Here is a 19,852-nt window from a genome sequence, read left to right on the forward strand (position 1 = left end):
TATCAGGACGTGTGTTATCATTACTTATAATTTAAAAAATGTTGCTCAACAGTATTTTGCTGTTACAGCCCATGAAAAATGGCTGATTCTGAATTATTTCTTACTGTATCTAACTGCTGATATGATAATACTTATGAATCCATAAAGTTCTTTTCCAAATCAAATGAATAACAAATAATCTAGGTGGAGGAAATTCTAGACTCCATCTATACAAGCATCTGGTTAACTTGAGCAGTGGTCCTTGAAAGCCATCTTGCTTGCACTAAGGCCCCTTTGAGTGACAGACAAGGACTTACTTCATCCAGGCGCCGTTCGGTTCCCAGAGCCAGGAGGTTATTGTATTCCCTTTCAAGAATCTGCCTTGCCTGTTGACATCCAATTACAGTTACCATCACTGAAGGCACATTTTATTGGAAAAATCATACGATTATATTTACCTCAGAAAACATCCTAATTCCCTGTTTTATTTACAAGGGTCTTATTTTTTCGATCCTCCATGTATAAGCCGTTGTAAATTTTGACTGTAAGCACAGGAAGGGTGATTTTCTTTAGTCTGCGGACAGCAGACATGTAGCCTCACACAAACATCTGAGGTAAAGGAGTTTGACCTCACTTATTACTTTTTCTAATTGAATCCTTGATGTAAACTTTGAAATGCACAAAAATGAACTGGAAAGTAAAGTTAGACTGCTGTATTTTTTATCAAATCTACGCAGATAGTTCTCAAATCTGACCAAGGATCATCATTTGGGGAGACTAGATAGTTAGGATTTCTGTGCCCTCTCTCTTATATCTGATTTCTTAGGCCTGTTATGTAGATAGCAGATTTTCTTTTAAATTTTTAAGGAGCTCCCGTCATTCAAGTAATTACTCAGACTTGGGAATCAATGGCAAAAAGCAAAGCTGCTTGTCTGAATAATTCAGACATGTGAATAGAAATGACTGGCCCACAGAGAGGCAGAGACTAAAGGCCATCTGTCAGGGCCACTGTGTGGGGGAATCTGGCATTCAGGTGGGAGGGTGGACCACATAACTTCTAAATCCCGTGCTGCTTCATTTTATGATTTTGTTTTGGCTAGAAATCCAGTAGCTTAAAATTAAAGCCCCAGTGACATATTTCAAAGGTTGAGCTAACTCCCATTAAGAATCATGAATACACAGCCAACTAATTTTTTCCCCCCTTAAAGTTTACTTTGTCCTTATATACAGCTTCCGTGGTGGCTCAGCTGGTAAAGAATCGCCTGCAATGAGGGAGACTTGGGTTCGATCCCTGGGTCGGGAAGATTCCCTGGAGAAGGGAATGGCTACCCACTCCAGTATTCTGGCCTGGAGAACTCCATGGACAGGATAGTCCATGGGGTCGCAAAAAGTTGGACATAACGGAGTGACATTCACTTTCACTTGTATCAGCTAGGACACAGCACAACGACAGCACGGAGGGGCTTGCCTGGGTGTTCTGTGTTGGAATCTGTAGCAATAAAGCTAAGCTGCTGTAGTCAAAGTTCTCATCCAGGGCTATAAGGGAGCCGTGCACACCGCTTTCAAGAATATTATTTGCATATTCTCGAAGTCCAATTGCTTGTATCCAGCGAATAACACGATCATTGCTCCACACCAACACATCTAGGAAAAGAGGTGCAATATTTTAGGCTTCAGTATTTTGCATGATAAATAAAAAAACTGCTAACTAAAATGAGCCATGGGCATCTGGCCACTTCATTTATGTTGACTTCTTTATCTACTTCCTAAGGCACGTAGCACCCTTGTGCTACATGTATTTACTCTTCTAATAACTATACTTTTAGCCTAGAAAAATTTTGTCATTTTAAGAGTGCTTGTTATCACTGAAATGAGAGCATTTCCATCACATGGAACATAATGTCTCAAAGCATTTCTTGTTTTCATTCTCAAGCTCCTGGGGTCTGTCTGAAGTTCAGTGCTTTTACCACCAGATGGGGACATTTCTTGATCATCTGAGTCAAATTCACCCATTCCAATCCATTTTAGTTCACTGATTCCTAAAATGTCAGTGTTCACTCTTGCCTTCTCCTGTTTGACCACTTCCAATTTACCTTGATTCATGGACATAACATCCCAGGTTCCTATGCAATATTGCTCTTTACAGCATCAGACTTTACTTCCATCAGCAGTCACATCCACAACTGGGTGGTGTTTTGGCCTTGGCTCCATCTCTTCATTCTTTCTGGAGTTATTTCTTCACTGATATCCAGTAGCATACTGGGCACCTACTGACCTGGTGAGTTCATCTTTCAGTGTCCTATCTTTTTGTCTTTTCATACTGTTCATGGGGATCTCAAGGCAAGAATACTGAAGTGGTTTGCCATTTCCTTCTCCAGTGGACATTGTTTTGTCAGAACTCTCCACCATGACCCATCCATCTTGGGAGGCCCTACATGGCATGGCTCATAGTTTCATTGAGTTAGACAAGGCTGTGGTCCTGTGTGATCAGATTGGTTAGTTTTCTGTAATTGTGTTTTTCATTCTGTCTGCCCTCTGATGGAGAAAGATAAGAGGCTTATGGAAGCTTCCTGATGGGAGGGAGGGACTGAGGGGGAAACTGGCTCTTGTTCTTATGGGCAGGGCCATGCTCTGTAAAGCTTTAATCCAATTTTCTATTGATGGGTGGGGCTGTGTTCCTTCCCTGTTGTTTGACCTGAGGCCAGACTATGGTGGAGGTAGTGAAGATAATGGCGGCCTCCTTCCAAAGGTCCCATGCACACACTGCTACACTCATTATTAAGAAGAGGTGGTAAGAATACACAGAATATCTATGCAAAAAAACATCTTCACGACCCAGGTAATCATGATGGTATAATCACTCACCTAGAGCCAGACATCCTGGAATGCAAAGTCAAGTGGGCCTTATGAAACATCACTATGAACAAAGCTAGTGGAGGTGATGGAATGCCAGTTGAGCTATTTCACATCCTAAAAGATGAGTCTGTGAAACTGCTGCACTCAATGTGTCAGCAAATTTGGAAAACTCAGCAGTGGCCACAGGACTGGAAAAGGTCAATTTTCGTTCCATTCCCAAAGAAAGGCAATGCCAAAGAATGCTCCAACTACTGCACAATTGCACTCATCTCACACCATAGCAAAGTAATGCTCAAAATTCTCCAAGTCAGACTTCAACAGTACGTGAACTGTGAACTTCCAGATGTTCAAGCTGGATTTAGAAAAGGTAGAAGAACCAGAGATCAAATTGCCAACATCTGCTGGATCAAGAAAAAGCAAGAGAATTCCAGAAAAAACATCTACTTCTGCTTTATTGACTATGCCAAATACTTTGACTCTGTGGATCACGACAAACTGGAAAATTCTGAAAGAAATGGGAATACCAGACCACCTGACCTGCCTCTTGAGAAATCTGTATGCAGGTCAGGAAGCAACAGTTAGAACTGGATATGGAACAACAGACTGGTTCCAAATTGGGAAAGAAATACATCAAGGCTGCATATTGTCACTCTACTTATTTAACTTATATGCAGAGTACATCATGAGAAATGCCAGGCTGGATGAAGCACAAGGTGGGATCAAGACTGCTGGGAGAAATACCAATAACCTCAGATAAGCAGATGACACCACCCTTATGGCAGAAAGTGAAGAAGAACTAAAGGGCCTCTTGATGAAAGTGAAAGAGCAGAGTGAAAAAGTTGGCTTAAAACTCAACATTCAGAAAATTAAGGTCATGACATCTGTTCCCATCACTTCATGGCAAATAGATGGGGAAACAATGGAAACAGTGAGAGACTTTATTTTCTTGGGCTCCAAAATCACTGTAGATGGTGATTACAGCCATGAACTTAAAAGACGCTTGCTCCTTGGAAGAAAAACTGTGACCAACCTAGACAGCATATTAAAAAGCAGAGACATTACTTTGCCAACAAAGGTCAACAAAGTCAAAGCTATGGTTTCTTCCAGTAGTCATGTATGGATGTGAGAGTTGGACTATAAAGAAAGCTGAGCACCAAAGAATTGATGCTTTTGAATTGTGGTGTTGGAGAAGACTCTTGAGAGTCCCTTGGACTGCAAGGAGATCCAGTCTATCCTAAAGGAAATCAGTCCTGAATATTCATTGGAAGGACTGATGCTAAAGCTGAAACGCCAATACTTTGGCCACCTGATGTGAAAAACTGACTCACTAGAAAAGATCCCGATGCTGGGAAAGATTGAGGGCAGGAGCAGAAGGGGACGACAGAGGATGAGATGGTTGGATGGCATCACTGACTTGATGGACAAGTGTTTGAGTAAGCTCCAGGAGTTGGTGATGGACAGGGAAGCCTCTCAAGCTGCAGTCCAGTGGTTCGCCAAGAGTCGGACACGACTGAGTGACTGAATTTACTGAACTGGGGACATTTCTTATTTGTGTCATTATACAGCTCTTTTGTCAAGACAGCAAGATGAAAATTTAATATTGTTCTTCATCAGAGTGGTTTTCAAACTACTACCTAATTATTACATAGACTAGAAGAAACTCTTTTTTCATCTGAAGTAATAAGTCAGAATAAGATAGAACAGACATTGAATAGTTTAATACTTACACTGCTATTTTGTCAACCCACTATTTCTCAATTACATATTAATCCAAAAATCAATGACTCTCAAGTCATAATTTTTTTTCCCTTTAGGTTGAAAAGCAGTATTTTACTGAGGTACGAAAGTAGAATTTTATTTTCTAAAACTAAAACCTTTAAAGAAAAATATTAGGTACACCTTTATTTGGACCAAAACATATCAAAAGTACCAAAACATATCAAAAGTTTTATTTTTTCCTCATTTCCTTTCATTATGAGTGACAGAATACTATATAAAAACTATCAAAATAGTCAGAAGTACCAGAATGTTTCATTGAAAAAAAAAAAAAGAATTTTTAAGAACTTAGGGGAAATGAGGGGGGAAAAAAAGTTTTTCTCAATCCTGTAGAAAGGGAAATGAAGCCCATAGTTTACTAGTACAGTAAAAGTAAGTTTTCCTTAATTTTTAAATTTTTTTTCTTTCTGAGTGAAATTTATACCTTATCCACAAAATGTATAAAGAATACTTTGGGAATATTCTTCAACTGCTTATTTCCCAAATTATCTGCAAAAATCTTAATATTGAATATGTGTGTGTGGGGTATTTATACATTAATTTCAAAAACATTATACTAATTTGTCCTAATACATTAATTAATAACCAATTTAAGATTTCTTGTGTAATAGTAAAGCAGTAATACCTCAGCACCAGGCCTTCATGTCCTTTCTCAGTCACTATCCTCACTCCAACGGTAACTAATATTCTGACTATTCTCACCACAGATTAGATTTGCCTGATTTCTTAGCTTTTTATAAATGAAATCATGCACCATGTATTTTTGTGTTTGTGTCTTTCATTCAATACAATGTTCACCCATGCTATGGTTATTTTCATTGCCATTTAACATTCCATTGTATGATTATGTAATGATGGATCCACTCTGCTGTTGATGGAAATGTGGGTTCTACTATGGGTTAAGAATAGTGCTGCTTTGAACACTCTTATTTATGTATTTTGGTGTATATTGTGAATATATATATAGCTATTGAGTAGCAAATGATAGAATTGATGTTATATACATACATTTAATGTTAGCAGATATTGCTAAATAAATACGCACTCTCACAAATTAAAACCCCCAGTGCTACAGGCTTACCTCTCAACGCATTTCTCTTTTTCTCAAGACCATGACCTCTCAAGGCTTGGGTGTCTTAGTTGCTTTCTGCTGCCTTCAAACATCAGTTTATTGATTGACCTAGTTTTTCTACTTGTTCATGGTTGAAGATTGATCTGATTGAATGTATTCCATTTATAGTCAGAAGTAGAAATTCCTCAGATTAGTTTGTATTCTTTTTGTCTCTGCCAATCCATGGTGATGGTTAAGTATTTGCATATGAATCTGGAAGGCATAGCTACTTCACATACTTCTACTTAACTCCTATTGTGGCTTGAACAATCTTATTTCAAAACAAAGGCCTTAAGATTCTCTTGGATTTGGTTTAATGAGAAACATGTGAGGAAAGACTCAAAATGCCCACTTTTCAGAATCGCTTTACTATATCTTGCTCCAGCCCAGGCAGAATGAATTCCTTCAGGAAGTAGGATGTTTACTGTCTCAGAATTCTATCTCTTTCTTTCCCCGTGTCTTCCTCAAAGCAAAGGACTTCATTAATAATCTTTACTATCTAAGGACATTTTATACTATGTTTATTCACTGGGTTTCCCTGGGTCAGTCCTAAAGTATATGCATTCCTCTGTGTTCATTAACTTTTTCCACTGAGGTGTTAGACCTCAGAAAATAGGATGTAAGTTGGTGGTATTATATTTTGATTACATTTAATCAGTTACTGTAGTTCTATCTACTGATTATACCACACTGTACTTCAAAAGTTGGGTAGGTATGTATTGTTGGCAGTAACAGTTCTGTAATTATTTTTACTAATGGCACCAACAGTTCAACGAAAATGTCGAGTTCTTTTTATGCTAAACAAATTTGTAAATAGAAAGCATTCTTTTCTAGAGCTGGGTCTATGTTTTGTTAGTCTATGACATATATAGTTACCATATTTCTATAAATATACGTCAACCAAAAATTCCATTGACACACCTATAGCTGTTAATGAATAATAAATATAAAATAATCCATTTATTTACAGGCTGAAGGTAAATAAGATACTACTCCCAAATTCTCTTCTTCAGAACATCATAGTTTTTTTTTTATTTCATTTTTTAAATTAGATCCCATTCCATAAACCTGTTTTGAAGCAAAACTTATTCTCTGACTTTAAAGCTTTGTAAGGATCCTCTTGACCTAAACAATAAATGGCTAGAGATCAGTGTTGACGGTTTCCTAGCAACAAATTAAATGCTTGTAGATCCTTGATATGCACATGGCCTCTTTACTTCAGAAAGCTGTTTATTAAGGTCAAGGTCAATAAATACTTCAGCTAATAACAGAGACCCCTAGTCACAGTCAAGAGTTATTCCTGTAAATGTCATCAGATCAGTCACAGGAAATGGGTTATTTTTATGATCTCACTCACAGCTACATCACACATAGAGTTGCCTGTGTATAATCATGGTGAATCACGGCAGTTTTTCTCAGAATTATGCTTACAATTGCCAAGTACTAATATAATATTTGATGTAGTGCCAAAAACATCTATATCTGAAGCATTCCGTGGTGAAACCAAGCATAATAAAATCTAATTGGAAAAAAGCACTTCAAAAAGAAAACCAGAAAGGCATATCCCATGGTAAAATCTATTTGTGTGCTAAAACATCTTTTGTTAGGTTAAGCACAGACTTCCTTTTGGGGTCTTTCTTGGCCAATTAATCCCCAAGTTTCAATTCAACTAAACAGCGTGGTCTAAAGATAGCTTGCAATTTCCTGGGTCCCCAAAACAAAGTGAAATCAAACAACTCAATTTTGATAATGGAAAAACACTTTCTTGCTCCTAAGCAATGAGTCAAATGAAGTGTTACAAGAAATCCATTGTGTCTCTCTAGTCTCCAATGAACCATTTATAGAAAAATATTTTTAATCAATCACCTTCACAGGCATTCAGACCCATTCTACTATAACTAATGTACTGTCCAAGAACTGCCAAAGGTAAAAGTAATTTCTGACAATGCTTATCACAAATGAAAACTACAGAAGTCTGACATCTTAAAGAATAAAACAGTGTTAAACTTTAATATGGGGAAGATGGATAACATGTAATACATACTGTTTTCATATCTAAAGTAAACCCTAAAGGCAGTGAAAATAACAACAAACTCATGCCTAACTTTGAACAATTAATTACAAATACTTACTGGATTCAATGAAATACTTCTAAATATAAACTCCCAGGAAATAGCAAACAAATAATAACTTATAAGGAGTTCATTTTGCTTATACTTAAAATTTTTTTCAGAAACTTTGAGCCTTTTTTCCATTAAAGACAGACATAAAAGGACATGATTCCCCCCCACCCCAAAAGTCCTATAGATAACTTATATGTTACATCAAGTCATTAAATTTTCCCTCAACAACAACAATAATAAAAATAAAGTGGTCTCTAACAAGTGTAAGACCTAACATGTTGTTCTTTTTAAACAGTTCTTTCCTCTGTATACTAAGGTATATCTCAATGTTTAAAGGTCAATTACTAAATACAGTACTTTTCTAATAAGTCTGTTACAGGGGGTGTCTTTTCTTATAATTCAAATCAAATGTTTTCATACAAATATTAGTTGCAGCAGCCAGTAATCTTTCTAAAACCATTTCTAGTTAAAATTATTAGTGAATTAGTCTCATAGGGGAAAAATCCCTCTGTAACTTCTATATTAAAATTCCTATATAATTTCTATGTCTTACAGAAAAAAATCTCTGGGCACTGAAATAAAATCAAATGATACAAGTCAAAGATGAACTGCTATAAATAAATTATATACCATGTTTCTCTGAATCATAATAAGAAGGTTCTATTAAAAGTTTGACAAAAATATCTATGTGGCATCTGTAGGATAAACAATGTATAATTAATAGGTTTAGAGGAACAGACCTCAATTCAGAAAATCAAGAATATGCCCCCAATGGAATATCTTATATAGTGATGATAACCCTTTCTGAGTTTTAATCAGAAAAGTAATGAAAAAGAAATAATGATGATACTTCTAGTCGAATATTTATGTTTTTTAATGACAATTGTAATGCATACAACATTTTAGGTTCATAAAAATGAAAACTAAAAATCCCCCCCCAAAGAAAGACTTATGATTTGATATGAAAGAAAGACATAGTACCTTTTATTTCATGTTGGCTTGCTTCTCGTCTTCTTTCTAGTTCTTTTCTGTCATAATTCAACCTTTTTAAGCACATAATTCCATATTGTAAACTTGTTCTGTTATTTTTTTTAAAAAAGGAGAAAACACAGTGAGTTTACTCAGTAGGTGATTAAGCATAGTCAACACTATGCCTTACTTCTTTGACAATATGTTAATAAGTTATATCTGTAATTAAATTCTTTAGGATTATAGGGAAATAAAATTATAGTTATTCTAAGCACTCAGTGTTTCTAAAGAGTAAAGAAAGCATTTTTGCAATAAATTAAGCATAGTTTTAAAATAATCTTGGATTTTGTTGTTCATCCACATTTTTGTTTTCTGTTATTTTAGCATTGTTTGAAGACAAATGAACGTCTTACTCACTTGAAAATAACTTAAAGAGAGTCACTATTATTGAGTCAAGAAGGGATTTATAGGAAATGGTTACCCTCCTTTTCATGATGAGAAAAATAATATAAAAATATGAGTAAGTTAATTATTAACATATAGAAGCAAATAACAAATGGCTACCAACTCTTAAGTAATAGAGAAGTATGTGAAAGGAAAAAGTCAACAAACACTGGAACTCCCTATGGAGAAGATATTGTGGATGAGCAGAAAACCGACTGATCCTTAAAGATCAAGCAGAGAAAGATGATGGGGCACCATGAACACAGGATTGCTGATGAAATGTTAAATATGTGGTGATAGTGAGACCCACTGTCCAGAGTTTAGAATCCATGTCAGGAAATAAGGAGGAATGTGATTTCACACGGAGAATGGGGTTACATTAAGAAAAACATGCATTCAGAATAATGTGGGACACGTCAAGGTGATAGAAAATTACTGGACAATTTTCAAAGAAGAAAAACATTAAAGGTTTTGATTTAAGAAAGAATGAATCTGATAGCAAAACAGGAATTGGGAAAAAGAGGTAATTCTAGGTAATAGGGAAATAAGTGTGAGGAATCAATGCTGTCAAAATTATGGTCACAATAGAGACAATGAAAAGCATGAAAAGAAAATCCAAAACCCAGAGATGTTTGAAGAGAAGAAAGACTCAGTGACACTATATATAAAGGTTATGGAAGAGTATAGTAGGTAGAAAGAATCTCTAGGCCTCAAGAATGAAGAGCATTGATTATTAGTGATTTCTTAAATGTTTAGAATTATAGACAAAGACATACACTGGAGAAGGAAATGGCAACCCACTCTAGTATTCTTGCCTGGGAAATCCCATGGACAAAGGAGCCTGGTGAGCAAACAGTTGGGGTCGCAACTGTTGGACATGGGGTCGCAAACAGTTGGACATGACTTAGTGACTTTCACTTCACTTCACTTCACTTAGACACAACACACTATCCAGGCTACTCTTACATGCTGGATGCACTTCTAAGCCCTGCATTTTTAGTAAAACAATGCTGAGTTCAAACAGTTCAGAATCAGAGGAAAATGAGAAAAAAAAAAAAACTACATTAATTGCTACTATTGGATGAATTGTGTTCCCCCAAATTCTTGTGTTGAAGCCCTAACCCACCCTACTTCCGAATGTGACTGTAATTGGAGATCGGGTCTTAAGAGAGGTAATTAAGATGAAATAAGGACATCAGGGTAGACCTTAATCCAGTATGACACAGAAAACTGGGAAGTATTCATGCACAGCAAAGACCACCTGTGGATACACTGAGAAAGCAGCTGTCTGCAAGTTAAGGTGAAGAAACCAACAATGCTGACACTTTGTTTCCTAGATTCCAGAACTTTAAGAAAGTGAATTTCTGTTGTTTAAGCCACCAGTCTGTGGCATTTGTTATGTTAGCCCAATTAAACATTCAGTGGATACCAGATAATACTGATATGAAAACCATCATAGACATTAGCCAGCTTGAGATTAAATCAGTGGCTCTTTGTCTAATTTCTGCCAGACTTTTATATGTAATGTAAAATTGTGCTATAAAGGGGATATATATATATATATATATATTGTTACAACAATGTCGGTCAGATGGAAAATAGCTATAAAGACAGCAGGTTGTCATGTACAGTCAAGTACTACCTGCTTTAGGTCAGAGCTCAGAACAAATAAGAACTCTGCCATTTGAGTAATTTTGATTCCTTTAAAATATTTTTTTAATACCCCAAACATTTTTTATTGGGCTGTGGCCAGTTAACAATGTTGATTTTTTTTTTTTAAAAACCTGATCACTGGGTTAACCATTTCTCTTATAATAATAATAACTAAAACTGGTCTACTGAAGAATACAAAACAGGCCCAAGGGTGTCATCAGAAATTCTGGTATGCAAAAATCTATTGCAACCACACAAAATTCAAGGGCTTAAACATTCAATGACAGAGAACTCACTACCTCACAGTGTGTGCTATATAGCAATAGCGATATAAAGTTTTGCTATTGGACATAAATCGCCCACTCTATAATCTACACCTATTTGAAATAGGAAAGCATATATTCAAGAGAGCAAATATTATTCTTCTATCACATATGTTAAAACATAAGTAAATTTTTCTGAATTCTTCCCTATCCAATCTAAATTTAATTCCTTCCTTTCCCCTAGACTTCTACCGCTCTATCACAGTTTAATATCCATAAATGAATACAGTTTCTTGTCATCTCACCACAGAGGAGGACTTTTATTGTGCCCGCCAATAAACACAGTACAGATATGCCCTGTCAAGCCATTAACCAGAACTGAGACTTTTGTGTCAACTATAAATAACATTTTTTTTTCAATTGAACTGCTTTTAAATAATGAATTCCCAATCAAGCATTTTAATGGTTTTTAAAAATGGTATTATATTTATCTCTACTAAATTTAATCCAATAGTGTCAACAACTGTTAAAATTCAAAAGATTTTGATAAATTTGACTGAAGAATCTCAATTATTATCTTTTTATCCTAACTTTATGTCATTAACATATATGATTTTTATACCATTTTAATTTCAGTCATTAATTAAATGTTGGACAGGATGTGAGCAAATAGTTTGCCAAATTGTATAGATTTATATTTATTTACTATAATTAACTATATATAAAATGATAATAATACAACTGACAGTTTTGCAGATGACTTACAAAGAGATCAGGCTATAACATATCATTTATGACATGGTATTATAAGAAGTGTTTTTTTACCCCCTGGATAATAAACAACTTGAAAAAAGAATTTTCATATTTTTAATCACAGCAATTTACTTCTCTGTGTTCTTACCACTGTCTTATGTATTATTCACTGTTTTCCTGAAAATCAATGCACAAATAAGCAAAAGCACTGAAAGATTTATATAAAAACAAAAATGTTTTCCAGAGAATTCCTTCTCAAATTTTTTTCTAGCATATCCCTAAGTTACTTAACTTATAACTACATATATCTATAGTTGAAACTGATGAATTTATTCTTAATAAATATTTTTCTACAATGAATACATAGATTCAAATTGCAAACATGAAATTTCCTAAAGATACAGGGGGAGGAAAGATCCACACTGTATGAGAATTTTGTACCATCTAATCTAACTTTGGGCATGTAATATACACCCAGCTCTTCATGCAATTTATTGCATGAAGATATTTTTGCCAAACAGATGTACACAGATGTTTCAAAGAGCACATACTCCATATTTCTTAAATATCTCTTTATGTTCTAGCAATATATACATTAATTACTCTTTCACTTAAATTATCTCGAAAAAACCTAAAACCTACCGATGGAAACTATCCACCATTTTTAAATGGACGCGGAGATCTTTTTTTGTTAGGTGATCTAGCATTCTTGCATCTACCAAGCATTCCATAAAATAACTTCTGTACTGAGGTAATCCCAGGCTGGGAAGCCATTCATTTCCAATCCACTCATGGTTCATATCTCCATATGCCAGGGTCTGTAGAAAAACCGGACACTAGAATTGTTTTATAGCAGTCAAGTTTCTTAACCAATAAAATGAGATGGTAATTGGAGGATATGGGCCATCATTTTAATTGATATTTAATTCTTTTATATATTGAAATGAAGCAGAAATAATATTTAGCCTCTAAATTTGATTTATTTTGTACAAAGTGGAAGTCTGGGTCCTTGCCTACAAGGTCCTTGCCTAGAGTGAATCATTATGCTCACTTTTGTTTTCTCGAAAGGAATTACATTTTATACAAAATACATTTTAAATTCAAAAGTTAAAAGTGAATGATCTAAACAAAGGCTGAGCTGAAAGATTCTTACTTTGTATAGTTAGATTTATTTAATCCAATTCTTACTTTGTATAGTTAGATTTATTTAATCCAACTTATTTTATCTTTTATCTGTCAGCCAGTACGCCACCATTTCCTTCTCTTCAATGCTGCTCTTATATTGCGGTGGTGTAATAGCAAATCTTGATGTGAAAACAGAAACTCCAGTAAATGAAGAGAGAAAGGAGCCCGAAGGCTAGAGGGCAGAATGCTGAAGCTTTCTGTGGCCTCTCTTGTTACCTAGTGAAGCATGCAACCAGGACTCTATAAAAATTGATGCGATCTTTTATAGATATCAGTCAATACAGACTTTGTGTTTAAAGAATCAGAGCATGACCGAAAAGTAAAATATAGTCTAATTCTTTAATATAACAATATAAACTGATCTTACCAAACACTGTTCGTAAAAGTCAAAAATAAAACCCAAATCAACCATCGCCATTAAAGCAATTTTTAAAAAGAATTATTACTCTCTATTAATTTGACAGTATTTTCCATTCAGATCCTTATCAAAGTACCAATTAGAACATGTGTTTCTAATTAAAATTGAAGCGTTCCTCTTATTTTGTGTGTTCTTAAAAAATGAAGTGCTTACCAAAACAAAAACCTAATGCAGCCCTAAGTTACTAAATGTAGGTCCTAGTAGTATCTGGGCTTCCCTGGTGGCTCAGTGGTAAAGAATGGGCTTTCAATGCAAGAGACACAGGAGACGCGGGTTCAATTCCTGGATCAGGCAGATGCCCTGGAGAAGGAAATGGCAACCTATTCCAATATTCTTGCCTGGGAAATCCCATGGACAGAGGAGCCTGGCCAGCTACAGTCCATGAAGGCACAAAAAGTTGGACATGACTGAGCGACTAAACAGCTACCGAACTACCGAAATTTTTCATACAAAGTTTGAATCACATTACCTGTAACACATTAATTCTTTTAGTTTAGAAGTATAATGCAGAAATGTTGAAAAAGGAACAGCTTCCCTACAAACATATCTGTATGTTCAAATTACAGATGTTTGGCTCATAATGCCATCTCAATAAATGGGAGTGACTTCTGACGTCCGGTTGCAAAGCTAACCCACGTCCCTCCAACTCCCATTTCTCACACACTTTCCATTATACTATAAAGCTTATGTGTGCTCAGTCATTCAGTCGTGTCCTACTGTGTGTGACCCCGTGGACCACAGCCTTCCAGGCTCCTCTTCCATGGGGTTTCTCAAGAATACTGGGGTGGGGTGGGGTGCCATTTCCTCCTCCAGGGGATCTCCCTGGCCCAGGGGTTGAACCCATGTCTCTTGCATCTCCTGCATTGGCAGGTGGATTCTTTACCACTAGTGCCACCTAAAGAATAGGTGATTCCAAACAAATTTTTTGAAATCTCTCCTCTTCCCCTTACATCCAACATAAATGATTCCTGATTAAATATATTCAGAGGGTGATTTCCAAGAAGTTTACATTGTAGTTCTTTTAAACGAGAAAGGAAATTTTCCCTTCAAAAGAAGCCAGGTGTAAAATGACAGTCATCTTCTTGATTGCAAAATATGGTGATTTAAAAAGACCTATATAGTATTAAACATAATAAAGTTGAATACACAATTAAGCTAATCTTAAACTAAGTGAAGATTTAAAATAGTATGACATACAGTTTTCTTACTTTATATATTCATAGCCTACTAAATGATACTGTTTTAAAGCATATGAATTTCCTACCTGGGCCCAGCTTCCTTCCTCAGATTCTTTCTGTGTTAGCAGCAGGAAATGATTAATAAAGCAGATAAATAGAAATTAATCTCAAATTAATACAGTAAATTTTTTCCTAGTAGAGCAAAATTGTTTTGCTATTAAAATGTTAATTAGGACACAGGAAGATAAATACACAGATCCTTATTCAGATCCACAGTAATCAACTGAGGCGTTCAAGGGTGACTACAAGGGCACCTATGTAATTTCTAATTTAGGCTAATTAAATACACACATGATATATGGAGTTTTCATGATACATTTGATCTGGTCACTCCAAACCTTTTTAACTCTTAAAACTGTGGGATTTTTCATAATAAGTTATAATAAAAAAATTTTGATTATATGCCTACAAATATACAATGCACAAATGTGTATACATACATACGATGGAGAAATCCTGTACAAAGTAAATTAATGGAGTGGACAAAGGAACTGCATCCCTCCAGCTAAGCTTTGCGGTAATGAAATGGGTCTCAACAACAAGCAGCAACAAATAAAACTCAATAAGAAAAGACCAAGTGCAACAAACTAGAGTAAAAATGTAATTAGTAAACAACACTGGCATTTTTATTCATCGTAAGCTAAATAATCAATTTCAAACATGAATCAAATGAAAAGGACACTAAATTAAAATAAGTTGCTCATAATAAAATGCATGGCATGCCCAACTTTGCTACTTTAAATGAGAAATTACTATAGATAATATTGTATTTTTAAAAGCTGACAATTATGAGTCACCACGGATTTCTTTAAGCATGTACTTTTAATACCAAATGGACACTTTTCATGGGGGTAATGAGAAGGAAGCTCTGTATCTGAGATGGGAAAGTACAAGAAGCTAAATGATTGCATTTAAAAAGGATATTCAATCTATACATTCTATTACAAATTTAATTGGGTTTGGTAACATGCATTACCTGGGAATATGCTGAGTTTTAAGTGATATTTGCTATCAAACATTTCCAATGTTGTGGAATAGATAAATATTATTAAATCCTTGATTACTTGTTTGCGTGTTACAAACTCTTATATTAACCACATTATGATAATCTAGTATGGCTTTATTTAAAAATGCCTAAATGCAGTGAAATTAGACCATAATCATTGCATATCACTGTGTAAACATACCCATTACTCTGATTCTACGGTAAACACAATAGCTTTTCCATGCAAATAGCAGCAAAATAATGTTTTTGTATGTTCAACAAAGCTGTAAAGACTAACCGTTTTTGCTGGAGCTGCAAGATTTTCCATTTCTTCATGGGTCACCCAAACGTTGCCTGAAGGCTAGCGAGGAGGCCCAGAGGGGAGCAGGGGGATCCACGGGAGTAAGCAGTGGTAAAGAAGAAAGGCAGCGCCTCTGTAAGTTAACGGAACCACAGTAACACCGCCACGCTCTTGCTTCTATAGCGTGTGCAAGAGACAGCATTGCTGGCTGCTCACAGCTCCCTTTCGCTTCTACTTCAAAAGATTAAATAGAAAGAGGCATGCTGTGAAGGTCACATGGGACAGATTTAACATGACACTTCTGTAATTATTAATCAGGAAAAAGGCTTAATCAAAATTTGCATTGCAAAGGTATGTGGCTATTGGATCCATCTTTTTGTAATCATGGAGAACTGAATAGATTTGATCTGTAGAAGAATATTTTTTCTTCAGTAAACAAAGGCACGTGTGTTTTGTCATGTTATTACCAATATTTCCTTCACAAAGTTTTGATTCTTCAATGTCCTTGGAAAGAGAAAATTGGTTGTCAATACAAAGCTGAAAGTATTATCATAACCTGTCTGGAAATCAATATCAGTTTTTCCCAAATGACCTCTTCCTTTTACAGTTCAGTGAATATGTTGTTTTCCTACATTCTTATAGAGAAAAAAAGAAAGGAAATGCTATTTTGGATGTAATAAAAGGTTTTTTTTTTTTTTTTCAGTAAATATTGTCAGAAGTCACAAAACTTGGGTTACCTGATTTTTCAGCAGTATCCTACACCATTATAGAGAAGAATTGTAAAAGAGAATTTTCCCTCTAACAGGCACTATTCTATTATGAAGTCTCATTTTCCTTTTAATAAAAACAACCCATGATATTTGTTTTATACACCGACTTACATACAATTTCTAAACCAAAGTCCATTTAGTAACATACAGATCACTGGGAACCACTTCCCATCAAATACCATTTCACTGGGATATCTTTATGAACATTTCAGTATTGTCCAAGTACATCAATTCCACAGTTACAGTGAAATTTATATCCTAAGGATTATTTATTACTTATTTTGGAAGGGGTCTTGTTTTAAAGAATTGGAAGTAGCAAAATTGATACCCCAATATACATCATTACCATAATTTTCTCTGGCCTTTTCTACCAACACAGTACCATGTTAACTTAGCTTCTATTATAAATAATGGAATTTAAAATAATTTTAAAAATAACTGCATATAAACTAAATTGATGAGTATAATTCAACATATGGTAAATCTCATGGAGAAGAGAATTACTCATGGTTGAGCAATGAAACAGTAAATATTCATTAGTATAAGTAAATCATATAGGCATAAAGATCTCAAAGGATAAGTATCATTTATACATATAGAATTCTCATTTTCCTACCATTTTGGAGTTTTGAGTATAAATGAATTTTTTCTTAAAAGATAAAACTACACAACTGTAAAATATAATACAGGATCCATCCATGTCATTAAAAGCCCCTCCCTCTATCCCCAGCTTCTAAAAATGGTGCTCATTATAAACAGAAAGTTGCATGTGAATGTGATTATTAAATCACTTGGCAGAAGCTGCTTTCACTGACATTTTGAGGAGTGTACTCTGCGAAGAAGAGTTTTACGCTCATCTGTCACGTTCCCCTTAAACTCAGTGATGACGCTGCTTGGCCTGAGTGCACTGTCTCTTCATCACTAGCTTCACTGATGGTTCCTCGAGAGGAAATTCATTTAAGCCAGACTGTTTTACAATGATGCCTACAGATTCCACCTTGTTTGTGAATCCAAGAAATGAAGATCTCCCTCCTTCTGTAAGAAACCTGACCGGTATTATTCCATACTGAAATGTAGACATGTACAATCTCTTTCCTTGTGGCTCAGCTAGTCAAGAATCCACCTGCCATACAGGAGACCTGAGTTCGATCCCTGAGTTGGGAAAATCCCCTGGAGAAGGGAACGGCTACCCACTCCAGATTCTGGCCTGGAGAGTTCCATGGAAATAGTCCATGGGGTCACAGAGTTGGACATGACTGAGTGACTTTCACTTCACTTCACATAATCTCTTTTACAGGTTATTTAAAGTCTATATCTGCCAGTCTATCACCTTATTCTGGAGTGAGTAGGATTCAAGGCTATGACTTAATCTGTACCTTTGCATGCAAAATGAGTATATATCCAGGACAGTTTTCTAAAGTATGGTTGGCAAACTTCCCGAAGTTGTAAGCTGGTCGTTCACTTGTGCTCTGCAGTTTTACTTGGCAGGAGCACTGCCTGCTCTATAGAGTCTTGAAAAGTAACCCATAAAATGACTCCTATGCAACCCAACCACTTAGGCATTAGTTGAGGTTTTCAACAAGTTTATTTTATAAGCAAGCCCACAGGTAGTAAGTCAATTATTAAGATTTGTTTCTTTTTATCACCAGTTTCAAGGATGGAACTTTCGTCTGGGTAAGTCATAAAAAGGGTGCTTTAGAGCACGAGCGTTTCAGCAAAGAGCACATCTTAGAGAATAGCTAGAGTTGGGATGCTTTAAGCAAGCAGACGACATAGGACACTGGTGCCGTGAGTCCAAGGATAAAGACTGCAAAAAGTGGCCTGGAAAAGCATAAGGACAAGCTTTTGGCTCGTGGCTTTCTGAGAGCCACTGAAACTCATTTACTCACTGCCCTTGGTAGTCCATGCTGCAACCCCCCAATAAATGAAATGGAGAATGCAAACCAGTAATTGATTTTTTTTTTGTATGTGTATGGCAAATACCATTTGAGCCTAGAAAATGATTAAAATTTTAGTTATCTGGAAATTTACTAAATTATAATCAAGAGGTTTGACTTCTAGCAGTGCCACTTCTCAGTAACTAGGACATTTCCTAAGCTTCTCTAGATTCTACATCTGTTAAGTAGGCTAAAACTACATACTCATACTATAAAAGATGCTAATAATTTTAAATTATGATGCAACATATTCTAATCCAGGGCTGGGACTAGGATGAGGTAGGTGGGGTGCCAACGGGGCTCCATTTAAGGAAGCACTCATTTTCGGGATCATGCAAATACAAGGTCCTCACTGACAGTGAGACCCCCATTCAGTTTCCTTGAAGATGCCTTGCTAGCCTTACCTTAGCTCAGAGGCAGTAGAATATTCAGTTAGTATTATCAATTGACATCTAGAAGGGAAATTCCTAAAGGAGGTTAAGAATTAAAGCTCTTACCTAATTAAATCATTCAGGAGAGAGTTATGATATAAAAATAAATATTAAAATGAGTTTAAGGGATAACATGAACGGTAACTGGGGGGAAATAATTCTCTTGCTGTCAGAAATACAAAATAAATAAAGCAGCCAGACCTCAGAACAACCCTGAACCTTATCTAGCTGTAACTTCTGAAATGACTTACATCATTTTGAAGCATTTTTTACTTTATAATTGAACTTCAAAGTAAATTAATTTGAAATTTACTTTCCACATTTAAAATGGCCTATATCCACATTTCTCCCTAATCTGACTTGATGTTTCTCTACCATAAAAGGAAAAATATTTCTCATATAATAAGAACACAACTGTATTTCACCTTATTTACTTAAAGGTTGAGGCTTAGGAGGTTAACAATTATGTAAAGGGGAACCAAAGTAGACTGAAAGAATGTTGTGAGAAAGAAGGAAAACTGGTAGAGTGCAGGAAGCAGGAAAGTACATTTGTCAGGAGCACAGACTATGGGGCAAAACCACCGCGCGTGCGACCTTAGGACAAGTCACTTAACCTCTCTGTTCCTCAATCCCTCCCATTTGTAAAACAGGTATCATGAA

General features: G+C 35.6%; 2 protein-coding genes across 24 annotated transcripts in view; one reads left to right on the forward strand and one right to left on the reverse strand.

Moving 5' to 3' along the window:
- Positions 1-19,852, forward strand: part of ACSS3 (acyl-CoA synthetase short chain family member 3) — a 247,922-nt gene that overhangs the window by 170,550 nt on the left and 57,520 nt on the right. Inside the window, exon 17 of one of the 3 annotated variants that reach the window (XM_070454280.1) lies at positions 9,199-12,030. The exons of the other annotated variants lie outside the window; for them this stretch is intronic. The gene's annotated coding sequence lies outside the window, so the exon portion shown is untranslated. Of the gene's footprint in view, positions 1-9,198; positions 12,031-19,852 lie in introns of those variants that run through there. 3 annotated transcript variants of the gene reach the window in all.
- PPFIA2 (PTPRF interacting protein alpha 2) overlaps positions 1-19,852 on the reverse strand; it is a 500,106-nt gene that overhangs the window by 6,733 nt on the left and 473,521 nt on the right. For 12 of the 21 annotated variants that reach the window (XM_070454264.1, XM_070454272.1, XM_070454265.1 and 9 more), the window contains 6 exons: positions 16,052-16,114; positions 14,795-14,824; positions 12,570-12,763; positions 8,827-8,924; positions 1,448-1,623; positions 297-365 (listed from right to left, as the gene is read on the reverse strand). In XM_070454264.1, the coding sequence (XP_070310365.1) occupies positions 297-365; positions 1,448-1,623; positions 8,827-8,924; positions 12,570-12,763; positions 14,795-14,824; positions 16,052-16,114 (630 nt within the window). The remainder of the gene's footprint in view (positions 1-296; positions 366-1,447; positions 1,624-8,826; positions 8,925-12,569; positions 12,764-14,794; positions 14,825-16,051; positions 16,115-19,852) is intronic. The other 9 variants (XM_070454266.1, XM_070454277.1, XM_020890237.2 and 6 more) reach the window with 3 other exon arrangements.

The sequence above is a fragment of the Odocoileus virginianus genome, chromosome 24, assembly GCF_023699985.2.
Source record: "Odocoileus virginianus isolate 20LAN1187 ecotype Illinois chromosome 24, Ovbor_1.2, whole genome shotgun sequence".
NCBI lineage: Eukaryota > Metazoa > Chordata > Mammalia > Artiodactyla > Cervidae > Odocoileus > Odocoileus virginianus.